We start from the raw sequence: 16,389 nt of genomic DNA on the forward strand, positions 1-16,389 counted from the left end.
CCCCCCAAACCCCCCCCCCCCCTGTTTTTCAGAGGGCATGTTAATAGAAAGAGACAGGAGGCCGATGCCGTTTCCGTCCATCAGAGGGCGCTGTGCACTCATGACACTTTACACAAGAACAGACCCATAAAACATGTTCTGTTTCATCAAAGCAGGCAGCAAACCTTTAGAAAATGTGGCTTGTTCACCAAGAGCTCAAAATGAATATTATATGATTCATTACTGGTGTTTGCTGAAGCAAGCAACACTATTATTATTGCTCAGTTTTAAGGCAGTGCTATTTTAGTATTGTTGAGATACTATTTTGAGTTTTCATTAATATTTTAAATTTGTTTTTATTTTTGTATTTTCGGTTTTAATTTTAAAAACAGAAAATAGCAGATTTTTTAAAACGGAATCTTTTTTTTATAACAAACATTTGCATTTTTTAAATTGTTTTTGTTCCTATTTGTTTTTAGTTTTTTTTATATGTCTATATAGATTTTGTTAATTTTATTTCAGTCTTAATTTTATTATTTCAGAGGTTATTTTTATTCATGTAAATGTTGCCATGGCAACTAACTGGAATAAAATAAGTTGAAGTTGAAGTACGCACAAAAATCTCAAACTAAAACAAAGAAATAAATAGAAATAAAAAATGAAAAAGAAACATAAAATAGCACAAAAACTAAAAAAAGAAAAAAAAGCACATACCACAATGACTAAAATAAACTAAAATTAAAATAAAAAATTAAAATCAAAATAAAATCTAATTCAAAATATTGATAAATACTACATACTTAATAAATATTATATAAATATTACTAAAATAACAGGGCCCACAATACCTTAACACTGTGTGGGGTGTTGTATTTGGGCCATATAATTAGGGCACAATTAAACTGATTAATTTTTTTAAATTAATTAAATAATTAAATAAAAATGAAAAGAAAAAAAAACCTATACTAACATTTAAATAAATAAATAAATAAATAAATTTTAATTATTATTTTATTTTCTATAAAATATAAATGAATCAATTAACTGAATACCAATTCAATAGATTTAGTTTGATTATATATTTATTGTTGTTTGATTTTAATTATTAAATGCAGCAGAGAAAGTCAAGACCTCTGATGTGGTGCAGACCAAAATCAAAGCATTTTAATGATCTAAAACAAACTAATGCTCATCTAAAAGAACATTTTGTCATAGATTTTTTATTTCAAAACAGAACACAGATTTGCACTGTGTTTGTGGACAGCTTTGTTCATTATCATGCTTAAAATCCCTGTTTTAATAACCAATAATCAGCTGAGAATGTCAGCGTGAACAAAACAACAACTGTTTAATAATTAAGTTTACACGCATCTGCATCAACTAATGACAGACCTGCTTTAATCCTGCTTTAAAACGATAACGGCCGTGGCCTCTGTCTATAAACTCCACAAATTAAACATCACCTTCTCTAACAATCACTTTTTTCATCAAACCACTATTTTGTGTTCAAGCTAGAACACGGTCCAATTAAACCGTGAAAACAATCAAAAATAAACAGCGCTTTAAGTTTTAATGAAGTCTCCATGGACACCATGGTTGCTCGGCGACACATTTAAAGTTAGACGAAGGCAGAAGAGCAGGTCAAACATTTCTTGGCATGACTGCAATGAAATATTGAGCAATAAACAGTATTTATGACTGATTTACAGCATGTAACAAAAGAGCAGCTGATCACAAAGACAGCATGGAAACTGCTGGTACTGTAAACGGCTGATTGAATCGTGCTGTTCTCAGCTCACCTCGTACACTCTCTCTTTAGTGGGCTTGATGCTGATCTCTCTCCAGGAACTCTGGGATTTCTCCCTCTGGTCCAGGAAGTAGCCGCGCACAGGGTCTCCTCCGTGATTGGCCGGGGCTCTCCAGCCAATCAGCATCTCTGCTCCGGTGCAGCGCAGTAGAGTGATGGCTGATGGACGAGATGGAACATCTGCAGTAATGGGCAGAGGAAGGTCAGAGGTCACAGGCTGCTGCGTTGCACTGCTAAAGTCAACCACATCATGTTTGCTATTACATGTACATTTAGTCATTTAGCAGACGCTTTTATCCACACACACACACACACACACACACACACACACACACACACACACACACACACACACACACACACACACACACACACACACACACACACACGTTTACTTAGCTATCTAAATGGGGACATTCCATAGGCGTAATGGTTTTTATACTGTACAAACTCTATTTTCTCTCAGCCTACACCAACCCTACCCCTTACAGGAAACTTTCTGCATTTTTACAAATTAAAAAAAACTTTTATACCAGTTTTACAAACGAGGAAGTCCCCAAAATATGGTTAAGTAGGCTGAAGCGTCAGACGACAGTCTATTACTGTCAGGACTGAGCCATTCTCTGCTGTAACAGGCCTGTCTTTGGTCACGACTGTGAGGAGCAGGAGGAGCATCACGTGTGCTCACCTCACCTCACCTCTTCTGCTCCATATAACGAAGCTTGAAACGACCTCTGTACTCTACTGACAGCAGAATGCTACGTTAAACACAAGTAGACGTTTACATTTACTGAACACAATGTTAGAGTGTTGTGGGTGGTTTCTAGGGAATTAATATGAGGTTGCTAAGGCCTGAAAAGTTTGCACATTGCTATGTGTTTGCTAGGGTGTTCTAGGTGGATGTTAGGGCTCTGCTACTGTGGGTGGTTTGCTAGGTTATTCTGAGTGGTTAGAGTGCATTGCTAGACGGTTGCTAGGGTGTTCTGGGTTGTTGCTAGGGTATACTGGGTGGTTGCTAGGCATTGCTATCTGGTTTCTAGGGTGTTCTGGGTGGTTGCTAGGGCTCTGCTACTGTGGGTGGTTTGCTAGGTTATTCTGAGTGGTTAGAGTGCATTGCTAGACGGTTGCTAGGGTGTTCTGGGTTGTTGCTAGGGTATACTGGGTGGTTGCTAGGCATTGCTATCTGGTTTCTAGGGTGTTCTGGGTGGTTGCTAGGGCTCTGCTACTGTGGGTGGTTTGCTAGGGTATTCTGAGTGGTTATAGTGCATAGTTAGATGGTTGCTAGGGTGTTCTGGTTGCTGCTAGGGTGTACTGCTATGGCAATGCTAGATGGTTGCTAGGGTGTTCTGGTTGGTTGCTATGGCAGTGCTAGATGGTTGCTAGGGTGTTCTGGGTGGTTGCTAGGGCTCTGCTACTGTGGGTGGTTTGCTAGGGTGTTCTGGGTGGTTATAGTGCATCACTAGATGGTTGCTAGTGTGCTCTGGGTGGTTGCTAGGGCTCTGCTACTGTGGGTGGTCGAATAAATTTGACTTGATTTCTAGTTGGTTTCTAGGGCGTTATGGGTGGTTACTAGGGTGTACTGATGCGTCGCTAGGTCACTGCTGGGTGGTTGCTAGGGCATTTCTAGGTGCTTGCTATGGTGTACTAGACAGTTGCTAGGGCATTGCTAACTAATTTCTAGGGCATTCTATGTGGTTAATAGGGCTCTGCTAATGGAGGTGGTTTTCTAAGGGGTTGCCATGTGGTTGCTATGGTGTTTTGGGTGGTTACTAGGGCATTATTTCTAGATGGTTTCTAGGGTGTTATGGCCTATTGCTTGTGCTATAGAAATACATTTGACTAGATGGTTGCTAGGTGGTGGCTAGGGTGTTCTTGGTTGGTTGCTATGGCAATGCTAGATGGTTGCTAGGGTGTTCTGGGTGGTTGCTAGGGCTCTGCTACTGTGGGTGGTTTGCTAGGGTGTTCTGGGTGGTTATAGTGCATCACTAGATGGTTGCTAGGGTGCTCTGGGTGGTTGCTAGGGCTCTGCTACTGTGGGTGGTTGAATAAATTTGACTTGATTTCTAGTTGGTTTCTAGGGCGTTATGGGTGGTTACTAGGGTGTACTGATGCGTCGCTAGGTCACTGCTGGGTGGTTGCTAGGGCATTTCTAGGTGCTTGCTATGGTGTACTAGACAGTTGCTAGGGCATTGCTAACTAATTTCTAGGGCATTCTATGTGGTTACTAGGGCTCTGCTAATGGAGGTGGTTTTCTAAGGGGTTGCCATGTGGTTGCTATGGTGTTTTGGGCGGTTACTAGGGCATTATTTCTAGATGGTTTCTAGGGTGTTATGGCCTATTGCTTGTGCTATAGAAATAAATTTGACTAGATGGTTGCTAGGTGGTGGCTAGGTTGTTCTTGGTTTGTTGTTAGGGCATTTCTAAGTGGTTCCTAGTGTGTTCTGAGTGATTGCTAGAATATTGTGATTTTTGCTAGAGCATTTTAAGTGGTTGCTATGGTGTTCTGGGTGGTTGCTAGGGTATGTTAGGTGGTTGCTCACTGGCCCAAGTCAAAAGAGTCAATCAGCTGTATCTGGTCATGCAGGAAGCTCAATCATAGAATGATCAATTCACACTGAGACTATAAACGGTTTTCCCGAGCTGAAGCGGACAGCCAGCAGCACTTTAGACAAAACGGCATCATATTTAAAACTGCTGTCCTGCAGGGTCTGGTCTGGTTCACAGGCGGGTCAGACTCTTACATATCGCTGATTTCACTCGAACGGCAGGAGACTCCTCAGAGTAGATGCTGTTTCCCGCCAGTCCCACGGACTTCACCCGGAATACATACTCTTTATTGGTCTTCAGGCCATCAACTGTAAACCTGAGCGAAGAAGGAAACCAGTTTTAGTAGGTTTTGTAGATTACATGTCTTAAAGGGATACTTCAACCAAAAATGAAAATGTGCTGTTAATTTACTCACCCTCAGGTCATTTACAACATTAATACCTGGATTACAGGTAATAATGTAGTAAATAATATTCAGTTTCTTGCACAGGCTGATCATTTCGCTTCATAAGACCTCAATATATCGTCAGGAGCCATGGATATTAATTTTGTGTTGCCTGATATGCTTATTTTGACTCTCAAAGTGACGGTAGCCATTGGATTTTATGAATCACCAAGCACCACGGTTTCAGCTAAAATCTTCTTTACTGTTCTACTGAAGAAGAAGTCATCTACATCTTGGATGGGATGATGGTGAGTAAATTAACAGTGAATTTTCAGTTTTGTGTGAACTATTCCTTTAACTGCCTCTCAAACAGGATACAAGGAGAGACCTGGTTTTGGTGATGGGCTTATTATTGATGGTCTTCCACTGTCCACTTCCAACCTCACTGCAGTACAGATAGTATCCCACAATACCCTCTGTTATTTTGGGCTCCTTCCACTGCAACAGGACAGAGCTGTTGGTGTCTCGGATGGACAGGACGCCGTGTGGTGGGGCAGGAACTCCTAAAAGACAGAAAACCCTCTCTCAAACATACTGGTTTACATACACGCTACCCTTGTGGAAAAGAAGTGTGCAGTTCACCCCAAAAAACAATTATCATTTACTCACCCTCCACTTGTTTCAAAACTGAATGAGTTTCTTTCTTCTTCTAAACATAAAAGAAGGTACTTTGAAGAATGTTTGTAACTAAAGAGTTTACGGTAGCCATTGGCTTCCATAGTATTTTTTCTATACTATGGGAGTCAATGGCTACCATCAACTGTTTGGTTACCAAGATTATTCAGAATATCTTTTTTTGTGTTCAAAAGCTGAAACAAATTCATACAGGTTTGGAACAACTTGAGTGTGAGTAAATAATGACAAATTTTTATTATATGTGCACTGTTCCTTTAAGAAAATGATTACCTAGCGGCTGTCCCACTGAGATGGGTTCACTGGGAAGAGACGGTTCGCTGATGCCATACTTGTTAACAGAGCGAACACGGTAAGTGTATGACTTTCCCTTCCGCTGGTCAAACGCAGCAAATCTTGTAGACAGAACCGTCATATCCATACTAGCCAGATGCCAGCTCTCCTTCCCTGTTAGGGACTGAAATCAAAACAGTCATCTTTACATTACAGTTTTTCTCGATTGCTAACACACTATAACTGATTCATTTGGCCCAATAGTAGTGGGAGATGGATGGAAAAGCAATAGGAAAAATAAGAAAATATAATTAATTGGATAAGGTCAAAGGTCATTTGTTCCTGATGAAATACAAAAAACTATAGTTGACCATGTTCTTCTGCATGGACTGACCATGAGGGAAGTTGGCCTACAGGGCAGACTCATCTACAGGGCTTCAATACTACTTACACACACAATATTATTACAGTACATAGTAGCAGTACTTCAGATGAGAGAACTTTCATTATTCTATGTACAGTAAATACTGTAGTACATGTTGTACAAACTCATTACTGTTGAATTGATTTGTAGCCAAGTAGTCCTTACATGTGCTCTATTTTTGAGGAACTGAGAGACGACTGTCTAGGGGAGGCAGAGGAGTCTTTTGTCAGAAGACTAAGAAACGGCTATAACTACAGTAATAAGGATACTACCAATACTGTAATGCAATTTGGCAGATGATGCTGAATGAATGAATGAATTTTTTTATTCCAATGTGTGTTTACTGTATATTCACTGTATATTTTTGTTTACTGTATATATTTGGTCTTTGAACTTTTCTCTTGTAGTGCTTTTCATCTACTGTAAGATCCTTTACAGTAGTGTAATGGAAGTAAAGTTTTCTTTCAGCTTATTGCTGAATTTTACTGTATCTGCACCCCTCTATTTATGTCATATACTGTACCAGACACTGACTAGCAAAATGATTCCTATTTCCCAAAAGGAGGTTTTTGTAACAGTGTTTTGAATTGATCTCACTAGTGTTCTCTAGGCAGCATTTGACAGGTTTGTGTATCATCTGAGTCCAAAGTTTGAGTCTGACAAAAGAGAACACGTTTTTGACTAAAATGTTTGATTTTGACCTGGAAGTTTGAAGTTTGCACATGTTTGTGTGTAGTTTTGAGATTGTGTTTATAGTTGTGAGAAAATGGTGAATTGTTTCATGAATTGTGTGTTAGCAATCGCAGACTGTAGTGTACTGTAATGTATTATTTATTATTTATCCAAAGCGACTTACAGTACATTCAAGCTAAACATTTTGCCAGTATGTGTGTTCATTGAATCAAACCTATTTCTGTCTAATTTCAGGTCTGTATATGTAATTTTTTTAACTATAAGTTACACTTGCATTTTTTTATAAAAAAATAAAATAAAATTACAGATTTAAAAATATGCAGAGCAGAAATTAGACAAAAATAGTGTTTTTCCAGCACGTGTGTTCCTTAGGATTTTCTAATTTGTGGTCTGTATATTATACATTTTTGTATATATAACTTATGTACGTTTAATTTAGTTTTAAAAATAAAAATAAAATCACATTAAGTCAACATTTTCACATAAATGGACAATCACACATAAAATATTTTGTACATATAAAAAAATATACAGACCAGAAATTAGACTTTTTTTTTTTTGGTTAGCATGTGTGTTCCCTTGAATTTATATATATATATATATATATATATATATATATATATATATAATTTATGCAAGTGCAATTCATAGTTTAAAAAATTTACATATATAAAAACGTACAGATCAGAAATCAGACAAAAATAAGTTTTTGCCAGTATATGTGTTTATTTTGCCTGGAATTGATAATTTTTTGTATATATATAATTGTATTTTTTAACTATAAATTTCACTTGCATAAAGTAGCAAGTCTCCATGAAGATAAAGTATTGCAATATCCTCTATAATAAAATGTGCCCGGTGGTAAATGTGAATTTAAATATTTTTCATACAGTATATGTATTTCTGCCCCCACAATTTCAGATGATCCCGAAGAACTAGACGGTTTTATTATGGTTCTTCTTATAAAGAGTCCAATAAGTGCATGTCCTGTGGCAGTGTGTGCATTCTCCTGCTCATTACAGAGTCAGCGAGCTGCTGGAGCTCTTTCTTGTGCCTAAAACTGGAAGATTCGACCTCCTCTGCTCTGAGAACGAATCACTCCGAGCACTTTTACACTGTGATTAACGAAGAGAGGATCTGAAACTTTAAAACTGCCCTCGAAAAACCAGAAGGATCTTGACCTTTTGCAGTGCTGGAGGCCATGGACATCAGAAACCGAGAAGCTAAACTTTAAAAATGTTTTTTTTTTTTGTGTTAAGCCTGTCGGGTCATTTTATTTGCTCTGTAACATTACATTTTTACCAAGCTAATTTAATGTCTGCTAGGGTTACTGGATTTGCCCAGAAATCAGATATACATACAGATAGTGATGCAATGCAACTATAATAGAATGCATTTTAATGAACAAAGTTGCAGTTGAATGCTTGCAGTGTTGACTGCTAAAGTTCAGTGTTCAACAGTGAAATTTATGTAATTTTTATTCTAGTAACAGGAAGAGCAATGCTGCTTGCAACGGCAATGTCATGGTTCGATTCCCAGGGAAAAATATTCTGTAAAGTGCATAACTTCAAATGTTATAATTTAAAAAAATATATTAGGATTTTTAGGATATGTTTTCATATACTGAACTCATCCAGTGTTGTTATTGTTGACTAAAATAAAATTTTCGGCAAGTGAAAAAAAAATTTATTGGATGAATAATGTAAACTTATACTAGAGATGCTGAATTTTTTTTGCAATGCAACTATAATAGAATGCATTTTAATGAACAAAGTTGCAGTTGAATGCTTGCAGTGTTGACTGCTAAAGTTCAGTGTTCAACAGTGAAATTTATGTAATTTTTATTCTAGTAACAGGAAGAGCAATGCTGCTTGCAACGGCAATGTCATGGTTCGATTCCCAGGGAAAAATATTCTGTAAAGTGCATAAATTCAAATGTTATAATTTAAAAAAATATATTAGGATTTTTAGGATATGTTTTCATATACTGAACTCATCCAGTGTTGTTATTGTTGACTAAAATAAAATTTTCGGCAAGTGAAAAAAAAATGAAATAAAATAAGTATTGGATGAAAAATGTAAACTTATACTAGAGATGCTGAATTTTTTTAAAAAACAAACACCAATAATAATAATAAAAAAACACACACATAACAAAATTACTAAAACTAAAATTAAAAAGAAATCTGAAAATAAAACAATTCAAAAATAAATAAATAAATATTAGATGAAAAATGTAAAATTAAAAAACGTCTCGGTTACGTATGTAACCCTCGTTCCCTGAAGGAGGGAACGGAGACGTCACGTTAGTGACCGACGAATTGGGATCTCGCTTAGAGAGACCAATCCACTTCGAGTGTAAACTAAACGAGCCAATGCACATTGGCATGCGATGATTGCATCCAGCTGCCGCTGATCACAGCGTGAGCATAAAAAGGCAGCAAATGCAACGCATACCAGGTTTTCACTGAGGAGCCGAGCCTGTGACCCGGCTGCTCAGTGGTGGTACAGCAGCCGTGGCGACTGGATGTGATGTCTCCTTTCCCTCCTTCAGGGAATGAGGGTTACATACGTAACCGAGACATTCCCTTTCAGTCGGTCACTCCGAGTCACGTCGGTGACCGACGAATTGGGATCCCTACCAAAGCGCCATGGATGCTGCCCCTTCCAGTGTCCTGTGTGAGCCACCTGCACCCCTTTGTGGTGTAGGCCAGAGCTCGCAACAAGAAGACCAGTCACTGTTGTCATAGCACTACCCACTCAGTGAGATTGGATAACACTGGGAAAACGTACCCGTTCCACTTGGAACAGGAACGTTGCGGAAGCCCCATCCTTCCCGAAGGAGGTTTCGGAAGCACTTACACATATGACATCCGTTTAGGTGCATATGGAAGATTAGAGGTGATTGTAACCATCATGGAAATGGCAGAAGTCTGCTGGGGAAACACGGGCTCTGAGGCTATACGTGGACTTTACACATATGGGAACCACTTAGGTCTCTACATATAGAACCCAGCCCTCTACCGGTTCTCACGGACTCAGCGTGTGAGGGCCTGGCGCCAGACGTTTTGCCATGTCTGGCTGCCGAGGGGACGGAGGAGATGGACAGGGCCTACAGTACGGACACTCTGGAGCAGTTTTAGCGAGCCGACACTAAACCCTGTGCCTGATAAGCCAGGGTGATGGCATCCACAATCCAGTGGGCCATCCTCTGCTTAGAGACGGCATTGCTGTAGTGCTGTAGGATTAGAGACAGGTCCCAAAAGGGTACAGAGAAGGGCCGGGGAGGATTTAGCCTTCTCCCTAAGGAACCTGATGACCAGATCATGCTTCCCTACCGACTTCCCTTCCACGGGGTCATGGTTAGCAGCAATCGCAGCGACATAGACTTTAAGGGTGGAGAGAGACAGCCTTCTCTCCAACTCTTGCTGCAAAAAGGAAAGCACAACCCCAATCTGGGATCTCCGGGGGTCTTCCCAACGAGAAGAACACCACTCGACGAACAGGTTCCACTTCAAGGAGTAATCGTGTCTCGTAGACGGTGCTCTCGCCAAAGTGATGGTGTCAACTACCTCTTGGGGAAAGAGGTACTACCTCAAGAACCTCCACGTCCCGTCCAGGGACCAGACATGAAGTTTCCAGAGGTCTGGACGCGGGTGCCACAGGGTGCCCCGTCTCTGAGTCAGTAGATCCTTCCTCAGAGGAATCTGCCAGGGAGGGGCTGTTGCGAGGATCATTAGTTCGGGGAACCAGGTCCGAGTGGGCCAACACGGCGCCACAAGCAGGACCTGCTCCTCGTCCTCCCTGACCTTGCACAGCGTCTGTGCGAGAAGGCTTACTGGGGGAAGCGCATACTTGTGCAGGCCCCATGGCCAGCTGTGTGCCAGTGCGTCGGTGCCGAGTGTTCCCTCGGTCAGGGAATAGAACAACTGGCAGTGAGAGGTTTCTGGAGAGGCAAACAGGTCTACCTGAGCGGCTCCGAAACGTCTCCAAAACAGTGGACCGTCTGGGGATGGAGCCTCCATTCTCCCGGGAGCGTAGCTTGTGACAGCTCGTCGGCCGTACGGTTGAGCAGACCCAGAATGTGAATGGCACGAAGTGACCTCAGAACCTTTTGACTCCAAAGGAGGAGGTGGCAGGCGAGTTGTGATGGGAGCGCAGACCACCTTGTCGGTTGATGTTCGCAACGGTCGCCATGTTGTCCGTTCGGTCCAGCACGTGCTTGCCTCATAAGCACCCTTTGAGACGGTTCAAGACAAGGCGCACTGCTAACAACTCTAGGCAATTGATATGCCAGTGCAGTTTGGGTCTGGACATCCCCGACACTGCGTGCCCGTTGTACGTGGCCCCCAGCCGGTGGTGGAGGCATCCGTGTAAACCACAGCATACCTGGAGACCTGTTCTAGGGGCACTCCTGCCCGGAGGAACGTATGGTCTGACCACGGGGTGAAGGTTTGGAAACAGGCCGGTGTAACTTGGACCCGGTGAGTGCCGCGCTGCCACGCCCACCTCAGGACTCGGCCATGAAGCCAGTGCTGGAGCGGTCTCATATGAAGCAGCCCCAGCGGCGTAACTGCCACTGCAGCTGCCATATGCCCCAGGAGCCTCTGAAATAGTTTCAGTGGGACCGCTGTCCTGCCCTTGAACAAATTCAAGCAGCTCAGCAGCGACCGCGCACGTTGCTCTGTGAGGCGCACTGTCTGTTCGACCGAATTCAACTCCATACCGAGAAAAGAGATCCTCTGCATCGGGGAGAGTTTGCTCTTTTCCCAGTTGACCTGAATGCCTAACCGGCTGAGGTGCGAAAGCACCAAGTCCCTGTGTGCACACAACTGATGCTGAGACTGAGCTAGCATGAGCCAGTCGTTGAGGTAGTTGGGAATGCCCTGTACTCTCAGGAGAACAAGGGCTGCCTCCACTTACGTGAAGACACGGGGCGACAGGGACAGCCCGGAGGGCAGGTCCTCATACTGATATGCTCGTCCTTCGAATGTGAACCGCAGAAATGGTCTGCGGCGCGGAAGGATCGACACATGAAAGTACGCATCCTTCAGGTCGATTGCTGCAAACCAATCTCGGGGACGGATGCACCCGAAGATTCGTTTCTGCATCAACATCTTGAACGGTCACCCGGCGCCAGGTAACGACCGCATCCAGAAACGCACGGGTGAAATGGCATCTTTAAAAAGACGATCCGTCATCTTTACAAAGACGCACTCGCTTATTGTACTCTTTTAGAGAAATTGGCTCTTTTAGGGAAATGCTCTTTTATGTGCTGAGACGCACAGGGGAAATGGCCGTTTGCAGCACGACAGGGGGTAATGCAGCCTGAAGTGCGCAACCCACTCGACACAGGAACGACCACCGCTGAAGCGCCGTCCGCCAACACAAAAAGCTCCCGTGAGCACGCTAGACTCGTCACACATGAAGCAGTTTGGTAGGAGCAGAACGATGTTGTCGCTTGGCTCCGAAGCGAAAAGCTGGTATGTGTTGCATTTGCTGCCTTTTTATGCTCACGCTGTGATCAGCGGCAGCTGGATGCAATCATCGCATGCCAATGTGCATTGGCTTGTTTAGTTTACACTCGAAGTGGATTGGTCTCTCTAAGCGAGATCCCAATTCGTCAGTCACCGATGGGACTCAGAGTGACCGACTGAAAGGGAATTATAGATTGTCTTGGCAATTAACTGAAATAAATAAGATTAAGTTGAAGTACTTTAAAATGACTAATACCGAAATAAAAAAAAACAATTAAAAATAAAACTGAAAATAAAAAAATACAAATTTATTTTAAAATATCAATAAATATTATTTATAGTAAATAAATAATACTAAGATAACACTGAACCCATCAAACCCAACATTTACATTTTTATATTTATTCATTAATATGCTTTATCCAAAGCAACTTGTGGAATAAAACAAGTCAACAAACTAGATCTGTCCAGTTAACTAGCTTTGGGTTGCTAGTTATTTTTTAACAGAGTGCCTAAACATTTTGTGCATGGATTGCAAAGATGCATACATCTAGTCTAAAAAGATGATTCTGTCTGCTCAAAGTCACACATGCAAACCAAAGCACATCTCAGAAATATAACAAGTGCTTTGAAGTGGAAAGGAAACACATTATGCAGCCGTCACATAACACCGGATGAGCTGCATTAAGGTCTCTATGCTTTTAATGAACCATTCGCTTTGCACCTGCTGCCACCCAGGATACAGCTTTCACAGTCTCTAATTAGCCAGCTAGTCAAAGTGCTATGTTAATTTGGCTCGGTGTGTAAAGCCAATGCAACTGTAAGGCCTGCAGTCGAGGGTAAAAACGACAAGCGCAGGAGCGCAGGACGCCGCAGGGCCGGTCTTAATGAACTGAACTGCAAGCAGTGCGTGGGATGAAGGTCAACTCTCACCCGCTCCACGAAGTAGGTGAGAGGCTCTCTGCCCCTTGGCTCCGGTTCAGTCCAGCTCAGCACAGCGTAGGTGTCACTAAGTTCACAAACTCGCATATCAGTGGGGGGGAACGGTACTCGGATTTGACCTGTGGACGGCAAAGAGGAGACATTGAGAATGGTGCAGAACGCTGGCAACATACAGCATGCAGAAAAAAGCAGGAGAGCTAGGGACTCATGGAGAACGGGTAAAGGCATGGTCACACTAGACCAGGGTTATTATTGTTAACTAAAACCATAAAAACATTGAATTATTTGAAATAAAATAAACATTAACTAAAAAAAACAAAAAAAACAATTTAAAATAATAAAAAATAAAACAAAAATATATAAATATAATATTTCGAAGTATAAAAAAGGCAACATTTCTCATTTTCGTTTAGTCCTAATTTGAGGTACTAAAATAACTAAAACTAAATATACTAAAACTAACAAATAACAATTCATAAAAATTATACATACATTTAATAGAACCTAATAAAAGTGACAAAAAAACCCAAAACTTAAATTTAAATTAAAGTGAAAAGTTACAGGTCTCTCTCATCTTTTTAAGTGGGAGAACTTGCACAATTGGTGGCTGACTAAATACTTTTTTGCCCCACTGTAAATGCTTAGAGGGTTAAGCATTTAGATGCATTTATATGTATGACTTAGTTGCCAAACTGTACTGAAATCAATTGCGAGTCAGTTAGGATGCTTTCTTAGAAGGCAACTGCCGATGTAGATCACAGACAGCAAGGCAGCTCACTAGGGTTTGTAACAGAGTGCTTATTTATCTAGTGATGAGGATGCATGTGAATTACAGTTAAACTACTGGTTCGCATTATGAAACCTTGCTGCTCCTCAAAAAATAAAAAAATCCACTTACATTATTCTGCGTGCTTAAGGTGTGTTTTTTTCTTTCTACAGGTTAGCTTAAGGGTTTTGTCCATTGTTTGAATTTTATTTTTTAGTATAACATTATAATACCATGCATATTTTTACTTTTTTATTTAAAGAAGAAACCAAACCAATGTATAGTTGAGATTTGAGGCTTAATGCTATAGAAAAGTTTTTCAAGAAGAGTGTTTTCCGCTTTCATATCAATATATGGCATGCATTCAATGTAAATTGTAATAATCATAATTAATAATTGCAATTACACTTTCAAGGGAATAATCGAAAATTATGATTTTTGTCATAATCGTGCAGCCCTACCTCAAAACACTCAAACAGCAGCATAACAATGCATTAAAAACTACTCTGAACAACTGTGCACCCTTAGCAACACTCTAGCAACCACTCAGAAGAATCAAGCAACATCATAAAAATGCATGAAAAACTACTTTGAATATTTGAGCAACGCCCTAGCAACCACTCAAAACACTCAAACAACAGCATAACAATGCATTAAAAGCTACTCTGAACTTATGAGCAACCCCGTAGCAACACCCTAGCAACACACCAGCCACAACATAGCAATGCATTAAAAAACACTCAGAACTCTGCAACCCCTAGCAACTACTCAGGACACCCTAGCAATAGCGGTGCATCAAAGACCTCTCAGAACTTTGCAACCCTTAGCAATGCCCTAGCAACCACTCAGAACACTCAAACAACAGCATAACAATGCATTAAAAACTACTCTGAACTTATGAGCAACCCCATAGCAACACACCGGCCACAGCATAGCAATGCGTTAAAAAACACACAGAACTCTGCAACCCCTAGCAACTACTCAGGACACCCTAGCAACAGCATAGCGATGCATTAAAGACCCCTCAGAACTTTGCAACCCTTAGCAATGTCCTAGCAACCACTCAGTACACCTTAGCAACAGCATAGCAATGCATTTAAATCCACTCAAAACTTTTCACCCCCTAGAAACGCCCTGGCAACCACTCAAAAGACATTAGCAACAGCATAGCAATGCATTAAAGACCTCTCAGAACATTGCAACCCCTAGCAATGCCCTAGCAACCATTCTGAACACTCAAGAAATAGTACAGCAATGCATTAAATCTAGCCCCAAGCAACACCCTAGCAATAATTTAGAACACCAAAGTTTGTCTATATAAAGTTTGACAAATATTGTCTATTTTGTCTTTTGTGTATTTTTATATAATATACTTTTAATTTGTGTATCTTCATTTTTATTATCTGTCTTAGCTATTATTTTGTCTGACAGAACAATAAATGGCAATAAATGTCATTCTGATTCTAAAACTCTGTCATTAAAGTACAAAAAGGACAAACCAAATGTTTGGATATTTAGAAATTCAGTCAACTTTTCATTCAAACTATTATGCTTATAATTTAGTTTCATAATGGAAAAATAATTGTATAAAAAAAAGGCAAAACAGAAGAATTTTCAGTGGTGGTCTCAGACTTTTGGACTCCACAAGTATACATAATAAGATACAATTATCTTCAAAAACTAAACACAAGCCAACAAGACAAAAACTGGCAGCACATTGTAGAGTGAAGCAGCATGTTGCTAGGAAACAGGAAGGTTAGCCGCTCGTACTCTCTCACCATGATGTCTTTCATTTCAAGTTTTATCCCTAGAAACAGCTTGAAGCTGCTCGGATCTCTCTTAAGATGAGAGCTCATGAGAGCGGCCGTCAGAAGGACATCGTGGCTCATGCTTCACCTCTCTATGAAGTAACCCTGCACAGCAGCAGCTCCGTCTGCGCTGGGAGGAATCCACGAGAGGAACACGTAATCCCGGTTCACATCAGAACACTTCACCTGTAGAGGAGAACCTGGAGCACCGACCACAACCGCAGGTCCATCTACACACAGAGAGAGAGAGAGAGAGAGAGAGAGAGAGAGCGAGAGAGAGAGGAAACAAACCGACATATGGCACTGAGCTTGAATTTTTCAGATGTTTTCCTGAAAAAAAGGCCCTTGTAATCTCAAATGCATCTCCTCTGTTGTTCAGAAGAGATCTCAACAATGTCTCAAATAGTGCTCAGATTTGAGAAGATAAAAAGAATAAGATTTCAGTATGAACACATCAAACTCTTACAAGATCAAATGATCTGAGCTGCCATCCACGTTTATTTTAGTCCTATGAATCTCAGCAATATTCTCATTCATCGGTGTCATTTTAGTATTATACATAAATTATTATTATTACATTTTAGTATTTAGTCAT

At 40.7% G+C, this 16,389-nt stretch overlaps 1 protein-coding gene across 1 annotated transcript in view; it reads right to left on the minus strand.

Moving 5' to 3' along the window:
- myom3 (myomesin 3) overlaps window positions 1-16,389 on the minus strand; it is a 77,194-nt gene that overhangs the window by 20,854 nt on the left and 39,951 nt on the right. Inside the window, exons 12-18 of the mRNA XM_016294345.1 lie at window positions 16,086-16,162; window positions 15,899-16,024; window positions 13,212-13,339; window positions 5,685-5,868; window positions 5,107-5,281; window positions 4,528-4,649; window positions 1,779-1,966 (exon numbers count right to left, since the gene is read on the minus strand). Coding sequence (XP_016149831.1) covers window positions 1,779-1,966; window positions 4,528-4,649; window positions 5,107-5,281; window positions 5,685-5,868; window positions 13,212-13,339; window positions 15,899-16,024; window positions 16,086-16,162 — 1,000 coding nt within the window. The remainder of the gene's footprint in view (window positions 1-1,778; window positions 1,967-4,527; window positions 4,650-5,106; window positions 5,282-5,684; window positions 5,869-13,211; window positions 13,340-15,898; window positions 16,025-16,085; window positions 16,163-16,389) is intronic.

This window comes from Sinocyclocheilus grahami, unplaced genomic scaffold (assembly GCF_001515645.1).
Source record: "Sinocyclocheilus grahami isolate Dianchi unplaced genomic scaffold, SAMN03320097.WGS_v1.1 scaffold316.1, whole genome shotgun sequence".
In the NCBI taxonomy this organism is placed as follows: domain Eukaryota; kingdom Metazoa; phylum Chordata; class Actinopteri; order Cypriniformes; family Cyprinidae; genus Sinocyclocheilus; species Sinocyclocheilus grahami.